Source organism: Synchiropus splendidus, chromosome 17 (genome assembly GCF_027744825.2).
Source record: "Synchiropus splendidus isolate RoL2022-P1 chromosome 17, RoL_Sspl_1.0, whole genome shotgun sequence".
Classification (NCBI taxonomy): Eukaryota; Metazoa; Chordata; class Actinopteri; order Syngnathiformes; family Callionymidae; genus Synchiropus; species Synchiropus splendidus.
Genome location: NC_071350.1, coordinates 16,427,021 through 16,451,802, shown reverse-complemented (window position 1 = coordinate 16,451,802; position 24,782 = coordinate 16,427,021). Strand labels below are relative to the sequence as shown.

At 45.0% G+C, this 24,782-nt stretch overlaps 1 protein-coding gene across 1 annotated transcript in view; it reads right to left on the bottom strand.

The window, feature by feature from the left end:
- Positions 1-395: 395 nt before the first annotated feature.
- Positions 396-24,782, bottom strand: part of pdlim4 (PDZ and LIM domain 4) — a 36,442-nt gene continuing 12,055 nt past the window's right edge. The window contains exons 3-7 of the mRNA XM_053847067.1: positions 16,978-17,059; positions 6,933-7,171; positions 6,339-6,496; positions 2,547-2,691; positions 396-1,788 (exon numbers count right to left, since the gene is read on the bottom strand). Coding sequence (XP_053703042.1) covers positions 1,584-1,788; positions 2,547-2,691; positions 6,339-6,496; positions 6,933-7,171; positions 16,978-17,059 — 829 coding nt within the window. The 3' untranslated portion in view covers positions 396-1,583. The remainder of the gene's footprint in view (positions 1,789-2,546; positions 2,692-6,338; positions 6,497-6,932; positions 7,172-16,977; positions 17,060-24,782) is intronic.

Below are 24,782 nucleotides of genomic sequence, written 5' to 3'. Positions count from 1 at the left end.
CTGCGGTTCTCTGTTCTCCAACGTCTTTTCTTTTGAATTCCTCTGAGTTTTCCTCATCTCAAGCCACTCTTTCCGCCACACTTCATGTCTTTGCAGTACATGATTCATGTGACGACAACAATCATTTTTCAAGTGACAACTCTGTTTTCCAGACAGTCCAACCATCCCTACCTTCCTCAAATGATTTTTCTAACTTCCCCGCACTGGATTTGTTTGATCTTTCTTCTTTATACTTTCAAATATTTTCACTGTTGATTTCAGATAGAATAACCAAGGCTTTTTGGCCTCACCTTCTTTAACCGCCACGTTCTTCCTGTGTTTTTGTTTTTCCACTTGACAACTGATGTCATCACTCAAGAGTAGAAACTCACTTCACTGAAATGCAAACTCATTTTATTTGAAAATAAAGAGCAAATCGACAGATGGAGATGAAACAATAAGTTAAGATCAGAGGAGAAAGAGGAAACGTTACACATCACAGTGGGATCTATGTACAACAGTAAGAGCGCAGAAGACATATACATTTTCACATAATTTACAAGACGGCGAGCACGGAGAGCAAACCAGCGACAAGCTTCTCCAAATACTAAATTTGAGATCAGACAACTGCCTCATAAACACATGAAGCAGAGACATCACACTGGCAGAGGAAGTTTCTGAAGCATACTGCAGCAGCAGGGTTCTTTTCTAGGTCAGAGTGAGACCTCTTCTCTTAAGACTTTTACATGATCGATACTTAGCAGTCTCTGATCTTTACACTAACTTCTCCAACACAAACCCACTTTTCACACACTAAGAGACAAAATTCTAACTTTTAAAAGATTATATTTTTGTCTCCTAACTTTTTCTGAAGCCCTCTCACATTTATGTATTTTGCACTTGAGGGGGACAAAATTTTGATCAACTTCACTCCATATTTCTGTTTTCTCTCCTCAATAGTATGGTTTATTTCATGCAGTAAGTTGTATTTTTATTGAGAATTTGCACTTTTTTCTTTTGTCATTTAACTCCAATAACAATAATAAAATGTTTAAAACCCCTGCCTAGTTTCTTGATCCTCCTCTAGTTCCTTAAATCCCATTTTTAAAAGTGAATCACATGTTGATATCGTCTTCAACAAATCTAAATATGATCTGAAACTAAGACTATCTAACTCGTGGAAATACAAATGAAAAAAGCACATGCCGATTATGCCTCAGTAGATTTTCAAATGTGACTTTTATGATCTCATCAGGGAGAAATTCGGCCTCTCGCTGAGCTCCTGCGTTTCTCACACACTCCTCTCTCTCTCTCCTGCAAGGGTTTGGTTTACATTTCAGGCGGGTGGTGCCTGCATATTTGCACGTGGAAGGTTACCAAAGGTCACTTCCACCATGAATTATTGAGTTACAGGGAACAGAAGAGACAGAAGACCATTTGCATAAACGCCCATAAGCTAACTTTTAGCGTGATGATGCGGCTGAAAAGTCATATTGTGTTCTGAAGTATAATAAAAGTGGAGTAAAAAAAAAATCCTTTTAAAATTATTTACCAGAAGTATTATACACAGAAACCATCAAACTCTTGAATTGAACCGGGGATGCTCACACCAGCTCCACCTTGGAATTGGGGTAGACGGCGACCACGTCGTAGCCCTCGGGGGGCTGGACGCGAGCCATGGCGTGAGTCTCGCAGTACAGATTGTCCTCGATGAAGAAGTAGCCCCTGTTCTTCAGGTTGACGTGGCAGTCGTCGCACATGAAGCAGTCGGGGTGGTAGAGCTTGTCTCTGGCCTTCACGATGGTGCCACTGGGGGGAGATGGAGAAGTTCAACTGACAGCCTTCTGCGTCAACAGAGGACGCAAAAGTGACCTGACAAAAGACGCCTTAGGAGTGAGAATGAGTCGAACAAAAAGGTGGTAATTCAACACGCAAACGCAGCTCCATCCCTTCCTTCACCCGTCGCCCAGCACTAGCCACTAGCACAGGTGAGAAGGAATGAATCTGAAACTGTCCGTCACTGGAGCCTTCCCTCAAAACAAAGCTCATTTTGACAGATGACTTTTGCGCAGCTATTATGAAGCAGGTTCAGGCCAGTCACTGGGTCACAGGTTGGTCTCTGAATAGCGGGCGTTTGCTCCATATCACACACCAGAACCTGTCGGTGGGAGTGAAGCTCATTCACGGCTCCTGTTCACATTTTCCTTCCTGGAACCGGAAATCCAGACCTTTCATTCATAAGCTGCTCTATCTCGCCCCCGCCTCACCCGCCCTTCATCGGGGTGAACCTCTGACTGTGAGCTTGTTTCAAAGCTGTAAAGCACTGGCAGGTCATGAGAGACGCATTGTGCCCGGGAGCACCTGCGCGGTTCACTGCTAATGTGAGGCGATGACATCATCGCAGATGGGATAACACGTGGTTCCTGCTGCGCTGTTGGAACGGCAGGTGAGAAAATGTGTGTATAAGGCGTGAGCACACACACACAGGTCATTATTCAGACTTGGACCGAGATCCTTTTAAAGATATTTCAAAATGTAAAAAATGTGTTCAGTCCTTCTGTACTTACACGATGCCGTTGCAGCAGCGGGTGCACTGGGGAAGCTTCTGAAGTCCAGACATGGGGCTGGGGATGGGGATGGGGTTTCCAAGCTTGGGGATCGGAGACCTCACCGGGGACTTCAAGTGTCTCATTCGCTCGGTGGGGGACACGCCTGGAAGGAAGAGAGCGCACCACATGGGTAAAACAAACCCACATATGTCTGGCATGGAAGACCTGTTGACCCTCCAAGTGTTTGAGTGTTTACTACGTCTTGGCTGACAAGTTGATAGATGATATCAATATCTCGCTCTATTGCTTTACACAGCGGTCGCTGGCTTTTGTTCCACGGAGAGACTTTTTTTTTTTACAAATCCTTGGAAGTTTTCCACGAAAGTGAGCCTGATGTTGCGTGAACTACGACGTCTATTCTTTCTTTTATTACCTTGTTCTGTTTGAAAGTAGCAACGGAGGCAGGACCTGAACGGTCTCCAAGGAAACGTTTCCAAAAGCTTTTGGACAATAATATCTATATATATATCTATATATATATAATATATAACAATAATTAGAAACAACAAGGCACTTTGGGGTGTTTTTAACAGCCAATCTATGATCCAAAAAGATACAAATAAAACTTGCCGTCACTCCGTTTTCGTCCGATGATATGCAAACTCACCTTTTAAGAATCTCCATTCTGACCGGAGCTTTGAAAAGCATCGCTCACCGAAGCGAATTCATATTTGCGTATAAATGAAAAGTGCCACAGCAAAAGTCAGGATACATGATTGTTACATGCTACAGCAAAACGTCAGCTAAAGTTAGAAGTTGAGCAGAAGCGTTTTTAGATTTGGTTGGGGAGGAGAGGGATTCTAGCCAATCGGGAGCGAGAAAGGCGGTTCCTTCTCCCACCATTCTACATTTCGCAAAAAGAGGTGGGTTCTGCCGTTGTTTTAACTGCAAGAACAAAAAAATAAACATATCAGACATCATCATGGAATTGCCTGCTAGCCCCGCCTCCAGAGAATACGAGTAGCCAAGTACTTTATGAAGACTGGTACTGGGACGTCCTGTAGCAGATGGAGTTTCTGTGTCCAGGGACTCTTTTCAGGACAAGATGCCAATGACTACCTCCAGTCTGCATGAGGTCACATCTGGCTGCGGGTTCCAAGCCCTCGCGCTGCTCAGTGACAGTTCTCCTCCATGTTTGAAAGCTAACATTAGCTGGGTGTGTTATTTCGGGGATTATTACCCAGTGACCCAGAGGGATGGAAAATCCGTACAGAAGACTTTCTCACAGAGCGAGTGGACGAGGATGGAGGCAGAATGAAGGGGCTTTTGTTTAGTCTCGACCCCGACGACGCTGCCAAACGGTGACCACTTACAACAAACATGATCTCAACTGCAGTGCCGGTGGCCTGATGCGTGTCCAGCAGCACATTAGCAAACACCATCGTCATAAATCTGGAGGTCAATCACTTCTTTATCAAAGGCAAAGGATTTATTTAAGAGGCAAATATTAAATCCAACACGAGACGCGTGTGGTTTATGACTGTTTGGTTTACTCTCCTCTGGATACGACTCCAAACAAATGACTCCGCTAGAACAAACATTGTGCTAAAGAAGACCATAAGCACTGCTTGAGAGGGTCATGTGACTCAGGCATACCTGGCACTGCTTGAGAGGGTCATGTGACTCAGGCATACCTGGCACTGCTTGAGAGGGTCATGTGACTCAGGCATACCTGGCACTGCTTGAGAGGGTCATGTGACTCAGGCATACCTGGACGATAATTCAAACGTCCTCGCCGAAGCGCCCGCTGATAAAACGTCCCCTCACACATTCCTAAAAAGCGGCCGGTTCATATTCACAAGCGCCTCTCTTTCCAGGGGCCACGCACTTGCATCCCACCCACAACTGCAGAATTCTGGGTAAACTGACACTTGTGTTTGCTTTCACTCCACAAAGCCCCTCCGAGTCAACAGGGGCTCTGCGGGGGCTCCGGCCTTCAAACGCCGACTCGGCGTGATGATTTAATCTCCTGACAGCGAGGAATGCCTCAACAACCCAGACGATGTTTTGGGTTGAGAAAATCATCAGGGGCGGCACGTCAGCACGATCGGGTGACACCACAAACATCGACAGGTAGCTCTAAGAGATAACAACAAAGGCATCAGGACGAATCTTGTGAAGTCCATTTAGGGATTATCCTGTCATTCCAGCTGTCAGTGTGTTAATCTGACAGCAGACAAACACTGTTACGCTCTCTCGCTGAAGTCACAGCACGACTGGGCTTCACTCCAGCGCTCGCTGCTGGAGAACCTGCTTTGTTCGGGACATTGCGGATCATCCCACGCGTGAGGTCAGGAAGACGCGATGAACACTCCTTTCCTGCTGGGATACTGATGAAGTTACGCTTAGATCTTAGAGAATGTTTCAGAAAACTGGTGGAGCTACAGGCGCACATAACACAGGGGGCGGAGCCTATCCCTAATGATGGGCTGGTGAGGCTTCATGAAACAGTGTCGGCATTTTCAGAGGCCACTAGATGGAACTTTCAGCTCGAACACATTTAGATTTGACATTATGTCATTTTTAAAAGAGAGCGCCACCTACTGAGCTCTAAAAAGAAGAGCACTGTGTTGTGAAGCCCATCTGCTTTTTGGGTGAGAGGCAATTCATTTTTGGAGCGTTTGTTTTCCGAGTATGGGAGGAAACTGGAGTAAACTCATGCCTGCTTGAAACAAGCTCAAGCTAGAGGGGAACCTGCAACCATCTAGCTGTGAGGCAGTGGCACCTTCCACCAGAGAATTTTGAATTCACAACAAATCAGATGGAAATTTTCAGGCCACAGAAGAAGTGATGTCTCACATTATTGTGAACTTGTTTTGGCAGCTCGTGACGTATGACCTCGTCCACCCACGGGCCCCCACCACCTCCGCAGCGGTGTCTTTCTATAAAAGGAAAACTATGCCACAGACAGTGCAGCTCCAATAAGTCACCAGGAAAAACATGTTCCGCCGCTCAGAATCACAGGCTTCATTTACAGGGGGAGAAATATTTACTTGGAAATTTCGACCGGACGAACACAAACAGCTGCCTCGTATCTGCTCCAACAATTTACTAAGAGGACCACGACGGCCAAGTGGACCAGAGGCTCCGCAGCTGTGTCATGTCACAAGGGTGTAAATGAAGATTAATTTTCCTAAAGTTAAATGAACGGATGAAAGGAAGTGAGATCACCAAATTTAATGGGGTCACCTGGATGATTTGGATTTGAGACCTTGACTGCAAAGAAAGAGGAGGCTCTTTGGGTTGGTGACCTCAAGATCTTATCACTGACGTGGCGCTGTTGGTGACATCAGAGGCAGGTTCTTCATGTCCAGGGACGAGATGAGAAACATCTCCAGGTGGGGCATCTTCACTTTCTCCTGGTGACGAAAGAGCTGAGCCAAAAGGCAAAGCGAGTAGATACGTAGTCGCCGGTCACCAGGTTTGGCTCGTGACCAAGTGAATCTCAAACGCAAGTCGGTCAGGATAAAAGCTCAGTCTTCCATGAGGAAGAACTGTAGCTCCTCAACATCAAGAGACACCAGTTGAGGATGGTTGCCACCTTCCTTGGTGAGGTGTTGCAAACCCAAGACACACTGGAGAGACCACGTCGCTAAGTTGACCGCCCTCAAGAACTGAGGCGGGTTGAGGGAGGGCTTTCCACACAACATCAGATAAGAGGAATGAAAAGGACGGGACTCGTGTGACCCATCAGGACCACAAAGTCCACAAGTCCCTCCTGGCCTCTGAATACCGAACAGAACATCTCACCTCCATCTTCAGCTTCCAGGATGCCCTGCAGGTATTTGAAGGAGCCGGACTGTTTGGGTTCTGAGGCAGGTTCCTCAAAGTGCTGCAGCATCTTGAGGACTTCTGACTGCAGGTCGACACCGTTCCGGCCCAAGGGTGAGTGAGATGGAGGCTCAGGGCTGCGGGAAACACACTCTCATTACAGTTCAAACAGAACAACTAAACACTTCCCGAAATCTACTAAATATTTAAGGTTAAAAGACTTCAGCTGCAGATGGACTAAAAAACAGTCGTAGTTCCCCCTCAACCACCCGTTACAAGCGTCCTAAAAAGGACTTTTGGCTGGGCCTCGACAGCTCCTGGGAGGTTCTGCTGACAGATGCGGTCTTGACACACTTTACTGGACGTGTGACTCCAGAATTCTCTCCCAGAGTGTCAACATGTGACTCACTGCCCGTTTACTACACAGCTGAACACATCTGCAGCCGAGGCTGAGCTACCGAGGGTCAGAGAGAGGGGATCTCCGCAGACCCGAGAGGCCAACAGGGGCAGGTGCTTGATACGTAATGATAAGCAGGGTATTTCATGATGCTGGCTTGGTTTTAAGACTCTCACCTGTGGGTGGCGCTGAGACTGAGGCCTCCCATTTTACTCTGCAGACATCTGTCCCCATTGTGAGCGTACATTCCGGCCGGGTTGTTGTACTGAGCGTGCCCGTTCCCGTACCCGTTGTTTGGCTTGGCGTGCCCGTTGGTCAGGTGGGTGGGGGGCGGAGCCGTCGGGGTCGGAGGGTCGGCGCTGAACGAGGGTTTACGGCCGTTACTGCCGTATCCGCTGGTGATGGGACGGAAATTCTGTGGGGAGAGGAGAAGAATAAGATGATTGGAAGTCGGGTTCTGCGCTTGTTGTCCAGTAAATAAGAACAAGACGGTTTTTAGAACTCAAGGCCCCGAGTCGGAAACCACAATCCTCCTGTGGCGAGAAGAAGGGTGCTTTGTGGAAAAGAAAGCTTCAATGAGGCTTCATGGAAATAATCCTTCTGCTTCACAAACGCCTTCTTTCTTTAGGAGAGAAGCTTCTTCTGCAAAATCGGGTTTTAATTCACCTTAAAAAAAAAAGGTTTTCAGACACCGAAGTCTCTAATATTAGCATGAAACTAGTTCACATTCACAAGGTGGAGCTGCATTATACAGTCACAAACAAATATATTATAAGAAAAACTTGATGTCATTTCTCAACATGGAAACAGGAATCCGACTGATTGACAGTGAAATATTCTCAACAACAAAGAAGTGAAAAGAGAAGTTTGAAAATAAAAATGAAAAACTGACACCATGATGTCATAGTACCTTCAGTCCTCTCTGAAAAACCCAACCTACACCTTCATGTGCTGGTAAAGAGTAGGTCAACATGGCCGCTAAAGGCGCCACAGTGCAAGTATTTTGCCAGTAATTGAGGTAGTTTTCCAATGGCGACAAAGAAAGAGGAGAATCAGAATAAGAACATGGAGCAAGTGACGTATTAACCTTCTCAAATACAGTCCTGTTGCATCACTTTTCATCATACTTTGAGGTGTATATCCTCCGTCCTGGATTGTGTAGAGAAGTGTGTACACCTTCACTTGTGGTGTGAGCTGAGGTCGACGCCCTCGTGATGAATTGGATGACATCATGCTCGGTGTTTACAGCTGATAAACGCCGAGATCATCTGTTTCTGAGGCGCTGAAGATGAACTTTAGGATGATTGCAGTGTTTTATATCACCAGATAAGTCTCAAGAGCTTCACATTACGTGCAGAGTGTAAACATGTCAGCTCACCCCGCAGTTAAACAACGTCAAGACACAAACCAGTCGTGGCTTTTTGCAACAGAGGGAGTGTGTGCGTGTGTGTGTGTGAGCTTCCACCGCAGGAGGTGGACGTCCGCCGCTTGTCCAGACTCCACTCTGGTCATTTGAACTGAAGGGTCTGCTGTGTGTCACTCTTCGCCCGGACCACACACACACACACAAACACACACACTGTTGTAACCTTCACCTCCAACTTTGAATTCAAAAATTCTTCCAAAAAAATCACAAGAACGAAGATACAGAGAAGAGCAGCCGTCATGTTCAGGCTGGCGAGTCGATCCAAGATCCACGCCTGCAGCCAAACCGGGCTCGGGTTGAAAGACGCCCAGCTCTCCAACAAGCCCAGCCGCAGACCAAACCAGATCCCACGCCGCATATTTAACCCCGTTTGCACACATGATGCGAATTTAATCAAAGATTTGCTTAATCCCTCAATTCAGAAACATCACACGCGGCTTTTATTGCATTTGCTGAAATATAATGATGTTGGAGCGACACACCGGTGGTCCAGAGATGCTGGTTTATTGGTCTCTCAGTTGAGCGATGTATGAATGGAAACAGACGGAGCTGCACAATGTTTCCCTGATCGACTGTGATGTTCCAGAGCAATTATATTGCCTGTTACCCTCAGAGCCTGAATTTAGAACGCGCTGACTCGAGCTTGTGAGCCAGGTTTGTTTCACACCGATCAGAGCACAGACATCTGGACTTGAATCGACTTATTGTTACACTTTCTCCTCTTGAATTTTTTTTTGCATTCTTCAGTAATATACCTGTTAATGTTGTGTGTCTGAATTTACCAAAATATACATGAATAATTACAAAATAATGTCCACCAAAAGGTAAAAATTGCAATAACCATATCATAGTTAGAATGAAAAATAAATCTATATTTCAATGCATAAAAAGATGTCACACATTTTCCTTGAATTATTTCAAAATAATACCATGAATGAATCTCACACGTCTATAATATATATTTCATTTTTGTCTTTTGTAAAATTATACAATTAAATAACTAAAATTATATAAATTACTCATACCTAATAATTATAAATATGAAGAGAAAATCTATTTCATTTGTGTCTTTCATTGTGTGCAGCCGTGATATTTTCATTAATAAATCAATCATTGTTACTGCCACTATCAGTACTACTACTACTTCAATACATTGCTTTATATTAATTGAGAAATTCATACACTTCAGTTCAGTTACACTTCTTAGGATCACTTCCTGTTTTAGAGAAGAGTTGTTATGCTGGAATTATTGCACTGATTCTTATTGCAAAAATCTGAGAAGGTGTTTTCCAGACATGCTGTAGAAACTGACTTCCTTCAAGCTTGGCTGAGGTGTAAATCACAATTGAAAACATGTTAGATTGAGTTTTGGAGCAGATCCATCCATCAGAACGGTGGGAAACAGACTTTGGCTCATAGTTTTCAGTTTCACTTTAATATCACTTGGCCCACTTCATGTCTGAGCAGCACTTTTGAACCCGTTTTTGTGCTTCGCAGCCCCATTCATCTCTCATTTTTCCCTGAAAGAAGAGTTCCACCGAACAAGGACGCTGTCTCAACTCATCACTGGAGAGTCTATTTCTCATTTCAAGGGAAAGAACGGATGGAAGAACCGGTCATGTCGGCGTATCGCTTATCGGACAAGCGTGTTCATGTCTCCTGAACAGCTCCTTCACAGGAAGACAGAGACTACCTCTACCTCCTATCTGTCTACTGAAGGCTTCCCTGGCTCAGAGAGCTCTTCTGGTGGAGTCACCTGAGGGACTCTCCAAGGATGACCTTGGTCTGCTCTGCCGGATCGCTCAACCACAGAAGAAGTTTCACGTTGAACTCCCTGCTAAAAGTGGCCACTACACAAAGTCCACAGATGAAAGGAACATACATGGACCTTGGTCTTCTGGCTCAGACATTTCTTTGACCTTGACTCTCACTCCTCCACCAGGGGAACAATCCCATCCCCAACCTGAAGAAGATATTAACCGCCGTTCTGATCGATGTTCTCAGATTTGGCAAGGTGCCGTCTGCTTTACCCAAACTGTAAATCTGGGACAAAAGCATACATCCCATTAATAACAGCATTTATCTGTGAACTTTATCGCCGCAGTCGGCAGCGGCTGCCTCAATTGTCGCCCTCACGCTTCTGTCTGTTCTCATACTTCACCACGTGTTCCTGAAGGTGAATGGCAGATTTACAAGCCGCCACATCTGGTGCTTCACTTGTAAAAAGGCAAGTTTGATAACAATCAGGATCTGTAAGCGCTTTCAAGTTCCTCCACCGATTCATTCACCGGGTTTATTTTTACAGCGCCGATCATTCGTAAGCCGACCGTCTCATTAAAATGATGGATTTCACCTTTTTTTTTTCGGTGCCATGTGGCTTTGATTGTGACTTTGGTGTGACAGTTCTTTCAGTTATTCCGTTGACAACCTGGTTTTGTTTTCTCTGTGTAGTCAAAACAGATTAGGGTCGATTTTACAGTTTCATCTCAAACTCAGCAGAACAAATTTAATGAAAAGGGCCATCTGTGATTTCATCTATTTCCTAATATGTCTCTCAAGAGGGCTCTTATTTATCCCCTCTCCAAATGGCGTGGATAAATTCCGTCTGTCTGGGTCGAGCTTGCAGAACACAAGTTAAACTTCGATCATGTGACCGCCGACGCTAGCCAAGCGAAAACAGCCAAAGGTTGAAAAGATCACGCTGTGTTTGATACAGAAGAAGCTCAATTTGTCAACCTGACAAAAATGACAAATCAGGATGGGACTGAAGTTTCAACACAATTTGGTTGAGTTCGAGGAGGAGGGAAAGGTGGATGGCCCTAATTGGAATCATATGCGTAGACTTGGAGGACACCGGACACACACTCTTTCCTCTCCTCCCCGCTACCTCCTGCTTGGTTTAACCCCCCTGGACATTGGAAATTAAGCTTTTCACATGGCGCTCTGCACCACTAACCAAACACAAACCAGCCCTTTATAGCTCCCGGGGCCAGGCCCTTGGGTGCCTCACGGAGGCCGTCCACAGACAAGGTGGCAGGAGGGGGGGGTGGCAGGCAGGAAAACAATTCCAGCTCCAGCCTGAAGCTGCTCCCACTCAACCTGATATTGTGTTGCGAACAAAGGTCGAGTCACAATTATTCCTCAGTTTTCTGATTTATTTGAAAGGCTTTCAGTGCCATCAGGAGCATCTGACGTACGCAATGTAGGGCAGTGTGTCACATTGTTCGGCCTGTACGAAGCAGGAATGAAGGGAAATAAGATTCTTTCACACGCAAATGGACAACACATGAGTCAAGCTACGTACATGGGACACAACATCGAGACCATGTGATGAGATTGAAGAACGCTGCTGTTGGCAGAGTAGCATCATACAAGACCAGTTATAGCAGGACATTTTTGGAAACTCCAGCATAGTGAAGCAATGCCGACACCGTGAGAGGGGAAAGATTTGACTCACTTGAAAGTCGAATGTCGCTTCTTTGTCACCATAGTGACAACCGTCCATATGATACGCCTTAGAACTGAGAATGTCTTGCTGCATATCGCTCCCCAGATTTCCATTGTTGGAGAACTTTTGCTGTGTTATTCTTGTAGTCCTCAGGTACAAGTTCAGATTTAGTTTTACCTTTTTTGGCATGAGACTGGTACTTCTCAGGTTTATCCACCAGTGTCTGTACACAATGGAAATTGAGGACCTCTTTGACGTCCGTGAACAAAGAGCGCAAATGCTAATTCGGGACCAAAGGTTGAAGTCATTTTGAGTTTGTCTACGCGGTAAGCTACTTTTGGTAAGCCTTACATATCGTCTGCTGAACTTTCATATCCTTGACCTGAGGCTGCTTTATGTTACGAGGTGTCACATGATATTATGATGACGGGGATACACTGATCATGAGCCGGCTGTCAGATCCACTCTGACAAAACGTTTGAGCAAGAGAAAAGCAGGACTCCTACTCCGTCAGATTTTCCCTAAATTCCAGGGTGTCATCTACAAGTAGGTGGGAACGGCCTGCTGGTCAGCGTTAAAATGAGAGAGCAGCTCTGGCCAAGACAACTGAGGAGCCTGTTCATAGCTGTGGAACAGCTACCCGGCTATTAGCCCGACTGCTATTGTGGCTGAGCACTAGTGAGACGCCTGGAAATATATTGAGGCTGAAAGTCCTGGATCACACGTCACTGAGGTTTCCAGAGTTGGCAGTGAAAGGTGAATTCCCCAGACATCCATTAGAATAATGTGGCGTCCTCGCATGACTTCAAAACAAGGATACATTATTTGGGTGAGCATGAGTGAGCGGCTCTCATTTATGAATGGATTAAGTTGCTTTCCTTCAAACGCAACTTAAAACAGCGGAATAGAAATCCAAATTCACATCTTGACGAAATGGGCCATTAGACCTTTTATTTTCTCACGGGTTGCCAGGTTGTGTTAAGTTGCTCTGCTAATCCCCGTGCCAGGAAATCCAACGGTGCGTAGCTGGAACGTCTTTCTTAACAGCCTCACATTCATCCGCACGGCCGGCTCCTCGGATCTCAGACCTGTGACCCCTCTTTATTTGAATGTTTGTGTTCACTAATCAGCCAATAATCCTCAGAAATGTCGAACTCGCTCTTTGGCTTTTCGCTGATGGAGCCTGCTCTGCTCTTCCAGGCTGAACCAGCGAGAGTCGGGTGAGCGCTTGAGAAAAAGGGCTTCACTGGGATTAAAAGGGAATGCGACTCTTTTGACCCTCACCCCTCTTTAAACCAGTCTCACCGTAGCAACTTTGACAGACATGAGAAGTTGTGGTTCTTTACTTTCTACCACCTTTTACTTGTCAATATGCCGTGAGTTTCTAAGTCAAGCTTTAAACCTCCACGTTTCCAAATGAAGAAAGTAAAACCTGGCGCACTCTTGAATAGTCACGTTGGCCTTCATCCAAGAAGTTCACGAAAGCCCATAATGATACGCCATTTACATTGCTTCTCAAATCTTCAATATTCCATTGAAAATGGCTATTAAGACACATTTTATTTTGAAAAAAATGAAAATACTTGTTATTCACTAATAGAGATCGCTCCAAAAGTGCGTGGAAGTGTTGCAGCGTCGGTGTCAGAAACCCCCTTCAGCACTTTTACTAAGGAGAAGACGAGCCTGGTGATGACAAATAGTGATTCAGATTATGTCTTCAGATACCACTGTCACTTTGATACATGTTCTTGCCTTGACACGTCCCTGGAGTTTGGTTGAAACCACATCAGCCCTGTGATGTCATCAGTGGAGAGTGAAACTTTCTCATGAGAAGAGACCTTTACATATATCAGTTCTTTGATCCACAGAGTGATTTATATCGGTTTTGTAACATCACCCTTGCTGCTTCTTGCGGTGTCAACCTCCAGAAGTGCTATTTGGAAGCACCAATTCATCCGTGGATAGTCACCACTGACAGTAAATGTCTTGGTTTATACGTCATACTTGCTAGCACCTTAGGGTTGGTGAGTTAGAACAAGTTAGCGGAGCAGTGACACACATCTATTGCAACTCCCCCCCCCCAAAAAAAACCACCCTGCCTAAGACTATTTGTCAGCCTTGCCCCAGGAGAAGTTTAAAACCTATCCCTACCCAACAATTCAATAGTGACCGAGTTGGTAGCAGCAATGATGACAGGAGGTCATGGCGTTGAATGAAAGAGAGAGAACCAGCGAATGTCCTGAGGGAAGGTCCTTGGTGCTAAACCCTATCCAAGTCCATTTAAAGCAAGTTAGAACTCTCTTTTATTGAGAAATACGAAACACACAATTGAGTGGAAAGAGTTACTCAGGGCAAATGGTTAGTCGTCACTGCCCATGAATAGAGCATTACCTCACCGCAGTCATTTGTACGAGTCATCAACGTTCCCAAGGTGAAAGGAAACGCCACATGCATCACTTCCTCTTCGGTAGCAAATTCCCACAAGTGAGCGTGGAATTTCCAAAGTCGCCACTCGGTCAGGAACAAATTGTCTATGACTGGAGCAGGAGCTGGACACAAGTCAACAGATTTGAATGACTTGTTTAAAAGAATGTTGCTTGCTGAGTCTCCAGTCGAATATGACAAAGTGCTGTGCACAGATTTAAAGGTCGCTGTAGTTTGGCTGAGATGAATCGTCGCTTGCAAATCATCTGCCACAGGAACTGTCCGATTTACATTCCGATATCAGGTTGAAAACCCACATTTGTGACCCGGGTGGGGTCCCAAGTCCTTTCTCTTGGCTGCACAGATGAAAATTGCTTTAACATGAAGAGCTTTGGCACTTGGGTTTCAGATTTCACTGCGATATCGTACCTTAAGCTGAGTGACTCATTTGAAGCAGATGTTCTGCTGCCAGTCGACTGACTGTGGTCGGCACGTCCGAGATGACGGGCACATTCCTTCGGAAGCTTGTCAGCACCACAGGAAAAATTGCTCTCATTTGCAAGCAATTGAAATATTGTATTTTTTGACCCACTTTTTTTTAAAAAAGAGGGTCAACCACACATACTTCAGGAGGATTTGACGCTCAGGACCAATCCACCTGAGCATGACTCACTGCTGCCTGTAGTCCACATGTTAAGGGCCGTTCATGCGCCACTTTTACAAAATTGTACTCATCTTTTTCAAACGTTACTGTCACTGACCACATACTTCCATGTGTTCTTTACCTTGGCATTGTTGTTCAGCAATATGTCCGACAGGAGGAGCAGCCCTGGGTCAAGATAAAACCGCGACAAACTCAAAACATGGAAGAAGTATTGATAACGTCCTGGAGAGAGTAGAACTGTGGCATGCTGAAAAGCTTTTCTGCATTGGTTGTCCTGTGAAACCCCCAGAAACAGACTAACGTCTGATCCAAGATTCATACTCAGCTAAAGCTAAAAGTTATACCTTTCGTATTATCTTGCAGCTAAAAGGTGCAACGCCAATAAGAACTCTGTGAAGGATGGGTACTTCAATGTTGAAGGCGGGCTGAAACATGAAAGGAAGAGGGTTTTAGAACCCGGCAGAGACCTGTTAAGGGTTCTAGACCACCTGCCCTAAAGGAAAAGTAGAAGAATAGTTGACCTACAGATAGCTAAGGACCCAGTCTGAAGTAGACATGAGGTCATTATGAAAGGAAAGATGAGGCCAAACACCGACAATTCCGGCTGCAGACTCAAACTTAACCAGGAAAATGATTGACTGAAGGATAATATCGATATGTAAATGAATACACTTCAGGGAAAGTCCACTAGAACATGGACTCGAGGAACAAGACATGGAGTTTTAGACATCTGGTTGTTGAACAAGTGCGCAGAGACACTTGATAAACAACAGGCTCAGTGGATTATCACTGTAAAGGGAACTTTTCCTCCCTTTTCAAAGAGTCCGAAGTCCTAAATATTTGTGCGTTCCTTTTGCAAAAATGGCTCAGGTTTGTGACGAGATTATCTCCCTGGAAGTTTAATGCTTCTTCATCAGCCAGATGAGGCTGGAAATCAAAGCCATTTCTAATCCCCCGAGAACAAACACAGATGTGCGGCTTCTTCACTTCAGCACACATCGACGCCTGGATGGATGGATTTCACTTTACACACACGGATCTGTCCAAACTCCTCACCAGCAAGAAGAAAATACGTGACAAATGGACAGCTCTCACATATCAGAGCAACAATATCCTCATTGTTTTGTCCATGCCAGTCCAAAGGTCTGCATACCCACAGTACGCACACAAACACAGAAACCTGCTCGTCTGCCAGTACCGGAAAACTTTGGGGGAGAGGATCTGCTTGAGGTCATTAAGCTCTTAATATACTTCTGGCAGCTCCCACAGTGAGAGAACAATCAGGTCACTATTTTAGACAGGAACAGTGGTGAGCTTTATCTCCATTCTGATCATATGAATGACGGGGTTATCATGTTGTGTCTGTTTCTATGGCTGCTGTTTACAACGTCAGCCGTCACAACCAGGAAACTGCACTTTCAGGCAACAAACAAGTGGCAAAATCTGCTCTCGTGGCTGCTGCGGTTTGCAACACTATCAGACTACCATCTTCAGATGCGGGTGATATTTGAATAATCTGATGGGCTGTCACTTTTCAGGAAGAACGGTTTAACTGGCCTGTCGGTGTTGTTGGTTTTAGAAGGTTGATAGCATCTTACCACGAGAGACCACTATCCTTTGACTCAACCTCTTCAACTTGTATCCTTCTGAAGCTAACAGACCTACAGAGGCAGGATAATGTTCAGAATGTTTAGCTACTTGTCAAGGGTGAACTAGAACGAATACAAATACACAGAAGAAATACACCAAATGAGCAAAGCAGCCGAGTCGCTGCTTGAAACAAGATTAAGTTCTGTTTTTTCCTGGTGGATTTTGGTCAAGTTGCAGTTGATATGATCGTTCAAGCAGGAAAGCAGTCAACAGATGTAAAAGTGCTGCCAGCAAAACTTCAAAATAAAGCACTCCTGGGAGACACTGATTGGAGTTTAACTTAAAAACATAATGAGTATGCCAACCCTCGCAAAGAGTGCTGCTTCACTTTTTTTACGTCATCAATATCAATGGCGCATCTCTCGCTTCCTCACGTAAAATTGCTCACCATAAATCACCTCCACCGCAACCGCTTTTGGTGTGGCTCCCAGGCTCAGCTATGTCATCATAGGTTTACCCAGTCAAGCCTTGGCATCTTTCTTGAGAGAGTTTTTCAATATAAAGACATATAAGATAAGATATATAACACCTGCTGAAGACCATAGTGTAACTGCTAGTTCAGGAACACATATCGGTTTATGCAGTGAAAAGTGTTTAAATGCAGCATACCTGTGAGTCTGGTTCTGTGAATGGACTGATCTTGCCATCATCGCTGACAGTGGGCGACCACACTCTGTCTCCTGGTCCAGGCCTGAGGGAGAGAACACGCCGATGGAATTGATGTTATACCCAACAGACAAAATGAATATAGAAAGTCCAAGCAGCAATCACATGACAGTAGCTTGAAGAAAGTTACAGAATTTGTCACATGGCTCAAGTCTCCTATCAACAATGTTCTAGTCACTCCAAGCAAGTCCCAGAGCTTCTGGTGGCTGGCTCTCTAAACAGTATACACCCAGAGGTGTTCCCACCTTTTGACCTTGTGATGAGCTTGAACCCTTTTTACGGGATGAATGGGAAGAAAACGAGAGTGGCCTGTTGCCTCATGGGTTGATGCTATGATTGATGCTGTCTCAAAGTGGCGTTCATTGCCACTGTTGCGACATCTTTCGCTCAAAAAAGTCAAGTGCAATTCCACAGCAGTCAGAAGCTGAAGTAGTTTCCCAACAGTATCATCTCGGTTTCTGGGGCTTTGAAGAGCATGAGGTTTGCCCAGAGCGAGTCATTATTCAGAAGCGTATCCAGTTCTCCTGCTGAGTGACCTCAGGTTGACATATGGGAATATCTAAAGGACAAGCTGGGAGTATTTGCGCGTCCCCTGGCTGACGCTGTTCAGAAAGACCAGTGAAATTCTTTTGGCTTTTGGACGAAACACCAAAGTTGAGGTCATCCATCACAGCCGCCGCAGCGTTGGTGGAGTTTGGACAAATCTTCAGAGTCATCTGATGGAAGTGGGGCTATCAAGGACTCTTTTATGAGGCGCCGACTGTCTGGTGGATGAACAGCTACCGCGTAGGCTGATATTCCTCCCCAACAATCCCTGCCAATTTATCCGTCTGACTTCATGCACAAATAGCCTTTTGAGCAGAGCGAAAGGTCAGCGTGACATAATGGAGTTGACATTTGGGAACAGCAGGGCTGAAACATGGAATTTATCGGCCGTCCATATTCATGGAGATGTGCATGGGAATGGAAAGATGTGTTGAAGTGCCACTGAAAATATCCAATAAATAGAGCCCTGAGACTGATGCGGGCCAATAACTGCCTCTGGTGTGAGTCACCGCTTAGCACGACGCCGACCGTGACGGTGTTTGTTGTGAGTCCTCCGTAAGTCAATCGGTGCAAACCACACATTCAATGAGGCAGAGCACCGTAGAGAGCACATCTCTGAGGAAGCAGATGGACTGCAGACTCAGTGATGTAAGGCGAGGTCATTTGCTGAGGATCAGTTATCTGAATAGAAATAATGTCAAGTATAGTTCAATTGAAAACAATATTTGATATGCTGTGACTCCTTCGAGAATATCAGGGTTACGTTTATGACTGACTCCAAGCTGCTGCTGTCACAAGTCGTCCAAAGCCCAGGGACGACTGCAAACTCTATATGACAAGTACGAAAAGATAAAACGTCACATCATCAGGAGAACTTCCCAAATGTTTCCCGTTGGTCATATTTTCCCCTGCCGGATCCCGCCTCACTGCCAGCTCTAATTTCCCTGTTGCTGAGATCTGCTTTTTCAAACAGAGGATGGGTTTTCTTTGGACGAACACGATCACCCTGACTGGGATGAAGTGAAAGACTGACGACTGAAAACCATTATCCCTCAAATTAAGATGTGGCGAATCACGGAGCATTTCAGGGTTCAGCAAGAGTCCCGCACCTCCGGTATCTATCACGTATGACGGCTTCTGTGCTGCTTCTGAAAGATGAGAAGAGGTTAAATGGCTTCTCTTCTGTGAGTAAACGGAGACAGTCTTTCTTTTTCCAGAGTCGTAATGGCCTCTTCAGAAAACCTGAGGGGGTTTCGTGGAAATAAACTGCGTCTAGGTGATGACAAGATGAATGTATGATGGAGGTGGGGTGGGAGTTTTCAATAACACAGGCTTTGAGGCTTCACTGAAGCTCTGACCACAAAAAAGAGACCTAGGGAGATCATGAAAGGATGACGGCGAAGCCAGTGGGGCTGTGTATGTGTCAGTCGGTTTTTGTGTCCGCTGCAGCTGGATCTGCGACGTTTGAGTCGGTGATCCGTCGACATGATTCCGCAGCTGTGAGTCTTGAAACTAAAAAATAGCAAGACAGCAGGGTAAATGCTGACGTGACATTTGGCATCTATGAACGTCTGCTGTGTTGCTATGACTCTAACATCATAATAGCATTGTGCCAAATAAAATCTCTGCTGAAGTGTCTGGAACTTGAACTTGAGTTCAGATATACAGTGTTATTACGGCGAGCATCTCCATCATTAAACGCCCCTGGTGCTCACCACAGATAAACACTCCTTCGCAACCCACCTACCCTTTTGCCACACTCCTTTTCCAGACTTCCTGAGTTCTCTTAGTCATGGTTTCATCCTTGGCAGAGCTACTCAGACAGTCGGTTGGAGAAGTCCTGAACCAACAACCAAACGAACAGGATTGTAAATGTGGCTGGCACCAATGTCAGAGCATCAGCTGATATCATCAGTCAACATTTCACCTATCCAGACCAAGGTTCCCCCAGGGTTTTTTCTCAGCGTAAAGAATGTCTCGGCATGGAGTGTTTGGGGGGGCTTTTGAATTTCACGACGGTAGTGGAGGGCCGATAGAGCGCAATGTAGGGCCTTAATAGTCCTCCTACCAGTCTACATTCAAAAGAAGGAGTCCAGAGTAAGCTGACATTGCGAGTCACACTGGTTGGCAGTGGACAAGGAGGGACATTTTGGCATAGAAGGTCAAAATCCCAGCATGGGAAGAACCCTGCCAACAGTTGTACGCGTCAATGAATATGCTCAAAACATCTAAAACTGTTAAAAGCACCACAAATATCAGATTTATGACAATTGAGCAAAATGATTCAAGTTAATTTTCCCTAGTTTTATTAACACTGGCACAGACAATCCTCCAATGAGCCATCCATTCCCTTCCACGACCTAGCAACGGCGTGTCCTGGATCTAGACCGGGCTCAGTGGTACAAGACCGAAACATACACTTTAAATCCTTCAGGTTAATTTTTCCATCCGCTGCAAAGCATATCTGAGAAAGAGTGGCGATGGGCGTACGAGAGGTTGAAGATGGAAAATATTTCAGAAATAGAAGGGAAATATTGCTCCCCGCACAGCTGGTTCATGTCTCGTGATGTTTGGATCTGGAAATGCACAAGCTTTACATGACACTCTCTGGTTCTGTGCGGCCTTGTGGTCGTCCAAATGGACAGTGTGTGTACAAAGACGACACAGCTTTGTTTAATTATCTGTGACAGGAGAAACTAGAGTGTTTGTCCTCACAGTGCACCCACGATCTGCTTCCTCTCTGCCAGCAGGCCGATGGAAAAATGAAAACTGTTGCTTCTGCAAGTTTTTTAATCGATTCCTTTTGCTTTTAATAGTCTTTTCTTTGTAATCCAATCATTCGCTTTGGCTTCTCCAAGTCACATGGCCAAGGATCAGTGTCCCTACAGAGCCAGAGCGTTTTTTTTTCAGCTGCCAAAATAAAAATACAAACCATTAAGGGAACAAGTTATTCCACGATTTTGCTACTCAAACTCCATGCAAGTAATAACCACAGTGCCCATTTTAAAGAGCTGGGTGGGTCTCCGGAGAGCTGTGGCGGTGCCCTTGGCAGCATGGCGACTGAGAGGGTGAGCTCAATATTTAACACAGACACAAAGCTAAATCCGGAAGATTTGTATTGTGTTTGTGTCGATTTGGATCTCATTTCACACTCATTTCAATGAATTGGTCGAGGAAGCGTTTCTGGACCACCATCCGCGACTCAACATGGGTATCATGCTTTGCATTGTGAACAGTCAAAATGAGCCACCGCTAACCTCAACATGAGACATTGTTGGAAAGAGGAAGACCTCCTCAATGCCACTGGCTAAACAGTTTGGGGTAGACTCCGTAGAGGAGTCTGTGGCAGGATGTGATGGTTAGAATTTTCTTCAGTGGCCAGGCCCCTTGTGAGACCCACCCTGAGTAGTGGTTCTAATGTTGCTCTGGCTGACAATTCATGACAGAGACTCAAGATGAGTTGCTTCTGGATTGGCTCGCAGCATACCGACTGGAGCCAAGGTCTTTCCTGAGGGACTGCAAAGGAAGACCAAGTAAATAGCGGGATTCAGGCATGAGAGCGTGTGGTACTGGTCCTCATTTTTTACGCTGAGACATTCACGAGGGAGGAAGTATTGGGTTTTTGGTCACAATTTCAATTTAGTTGTTTTCCCGATGACACTATGTCCTGGGATTGTTTGTCCCGAGAGCTGCAGGAGGCTCTTGTTGTGGACCGCTTGGCATAGATTTCTGCCTTCATGACCGACCTTCGTCAGAGGCGGAAAAAGCTTTTCAGATTGCCATGAAAGCAGCAGACGGGTGAACAAGCCACACGTAAATTAAACCACCACCAGGATGATATCTGAAACTACCTCACAAACAACTCCATCTGGTGACCCACATTTCCGAAGCCTACTTATTATTTAGTTTTCACGAGCCTCCCGGGAAACCTCAGCAAAAAAAGTCCCCATGTAACAAAGTGCTCTTAAAAATGCCCCAAGTCGGGATTATGAAGAACCTGGGTTGTAAAAAGTAATAAATGTGGAGACATTACAAAGAAATATTGTTACACTCCACACACGACCTCGAGCTCAGATGCAGGCGGCGGACTGTAATTTCGGCTCCCAGCAGACGCGTAGACTCATATTTATCCATCGGCAGCAAGACGAAATTACAGGTTTCTCGTTTCTCCCTCTTTGACATGGTGATGCGACTATTTTATGGCTGAGTGTGCGAGGGACTGGCTTTTCTTTAGGTCTGCCATTGTCTTCATTGACGTCACCCGTGTATTGTATAGTCAAACAACATATTATTTACCGGTATGTTCATAGCAGAGTGACTCGATAAAAGATTTATAAAGTTCATGCCTGCTATTCCTGCTTTGCCGCTTTGATGGGTAGAAGGCTGAACAAAACAATAGTGATAATCTTCGTAACTAGGTAACTTACTTACGACTCCAGATTGCTGACACGGATATCAATATGGATCGAAGGCCAGCAGCCTGAGCCTCATGCTTCACAAAAAAAATCATTATTGAGACATTTTTGTGGGAGGAAACCAAAGCAAAAAGGGAACTTCAACCAGGTTTTGTAGCATCTTTCACCAATGCATAAAAAAGCAAATTGGTGGTTGGATTTTTGATAGGGAAGTCAGTTTATGAGCAAAGTAGGAGGGAAGAATTACATTCCTCAGCAGTGACATTTTAAAGAATTGCTTTTGTCAACTAAATCTACGTCCCCTCTTCATCATTTATCTTATTTTAAAATACTTTTTTCTCTCAGTTTAACTTCTTGGTGGACTTTATGTTGACTTCAAATCGTCACATGACCAGAGAGGAACACTGTGCGTGCCGGTAAAGGTTTTGAATGCGCCTTATTTTCTTTAGGAAATGAACCATGTAATTGAACCGCTGCAAACCACCAGCTGAATGTGTTGTATAATTAGACCTAATCAGGGAGAGACTGTGTCTGCTTTACTTCTTCTTTTTTCAGGGTGGGGGGGCTGTGAACTATAGATAAAACACATGTTCACGTGCAAATCTGGCTTTTTCCCCAAATTGAACTGAAGAGAAAAAGGTTTTTTTTTGGAGGGTTCCGAGCTGGTGACTTCAGTCATGTGATTTTCATATAGTTTTGTCACCAAATTTTGCTCCTAAATACATCAAAAGCAGTCACCCAGCTCCCCATGTTTTCCCTGCTCGACCCCCAAATCCACACTGCTATCTTGTCTTGAGAAGTGTTAAACCTGAAAAACGCTTAACATTTACTTTTGAACACTCCTTTAATCCAGGCATGTTATCTTTGGAGCAACCTCGGCGTGTTGCATCTCAAGCAGCCAGTTATTTTCTTTCACAGCCTTTGAATAAATATCATTATTCTTCCATATCTGGCACTTTCCCTCCCGAGCTGCTTCGTCTGGAAGACTTTATAAACATGGTAATTAAACATGTAATAGTGGGAACCAAGCTAACACTGGGGAAAGTAAGCTAACAATTATTGTAGTTTAAACAAAGATGCCATGTTTTTTGAAGAAGCAAAGTATAAGAAAATATAATTATTTTGGAATTAAGACTTTCGTTCTTTGGCCCTGTCTCCATTTTAGGCTTTAAACAATGCAGTCAGTTTGAGGTGCCCTCCATCCCGCGCCCAGCTTCATGATCCTGTTTTGGCTATTCATATAGGAATTGTCTTTTCATCACCAACTTCAGAATATAACTTTCTTTTTTTTGCACAGTTGGCTCCGTTCAAATGTTATTTCATAAACAATTCCACCCTTTGGTTGAACTGGAAACCTAGGCAAGAGGGCAAATATCTTGGTTTACAAGTCGATGTGTGTGTCTTTGGAGCTTGCTCACGAGTGAGGGAAGGATGGAGCATGAGATTGACAGATGGATTGGTGTAGGACCTCCACTCATGAGGACACTGAACAAAGTGCTAAGCCAAATGGTTAAGCTACATTTGCCCAATAGCAGCCACAACAGAACAGGACATCGACAATCCTGGTTTCAACATCGAGGTTACATTCAGTGTGATGTTAGGCCTAAACACTAGGTCGGATGGTGCCTATTAACCGGTATAATCTCCTAGCCTTTTGTGGGAGGTTCAAATGCTGCTACGATTGAGAGTAGTTGAGGTTCCATGAGTGAGATGCCTTGAGTCCAACTAAAGGGCAGACCCAGGAGAGCTGAGGAGATCGGCCTTGTTACTTACCCGACCTTGGGTCAACAATGGATGGACAGAGGTTTTCAGAAAGAGGTATTTCAAATGCACATCTCCACTTTTTGTAGCCAATTTTGGTATCAAAAGTATCCAGTGAGACACACAAGTGCTATTTTAGCTTCCATCCGTCTCTGTGAGCTCCAGTCAAAATGCTTACACTGAGGTTCTTCATGGGAAATCCACTTCACCAAACGACGTCTCAGAGGACGTTGTTAAATTAAGACATTAATTCGGTTCTCGCTTTGTGACTTTTCAGTAACGCATCTGCTCGCCCGTCCGTGGGAGTGACGCTGCGACGTCTGCTGCCCTAAAAGGATCCGTTGGAGGCTCCAAAATGAAGCCTCAAGAGTTCACCCTCAATTCACCCGCTGCCAGATGAGCTCAGCACTTTTCAGCTCCTCTTCAAAAATAAAAAACTCCCACAGAAATACAGGAAGGTTTTTTTTTCCCTCTCTTTTTTCCCTCTTGGTCAGAAATAATGACAGACCGAAAAGTGCGGAATGATTTTCCAGCTCATTTGAACACACGACAGTAACCTCAGCAGAACGTCCCGAAAGGTCACCACTGGCCGTTTAAGCGTTATTGAGCTTGACAAACGCGCTACAGAGAAGGAGAGGACCGTTCAAACATGTGATGAAGCTCGCGCGGCGCTGCCAAGTCGGGCAAACCAGCTGCGAGCTTAAGAAAGGGCTGAAGCCGTATGGTTTCCATCAGCTCTGACTCAGGCCTTCAGAGCGAGGCGGAAAGTGACTAATCTGCAACTGAGTGATTCTTTCAATAAACTTTCTCCTACATCATGCAATTATGCAATTATGTTCTGGTTACATGTCCTTAACACTCATTAGTCAAGAGATCCTCACATGAAAACAAATTTCCAGCTACATCACGGAGCTATCAAGGCACGTTTAAGTGAAAAGGGTTTTCATTTATAATGAGATAAAGTCTTCGCCAGCGTAATGACGCTAGCTAATTCAGAGTAATCTAGAGTTGGCTCGTCTCAGCGTG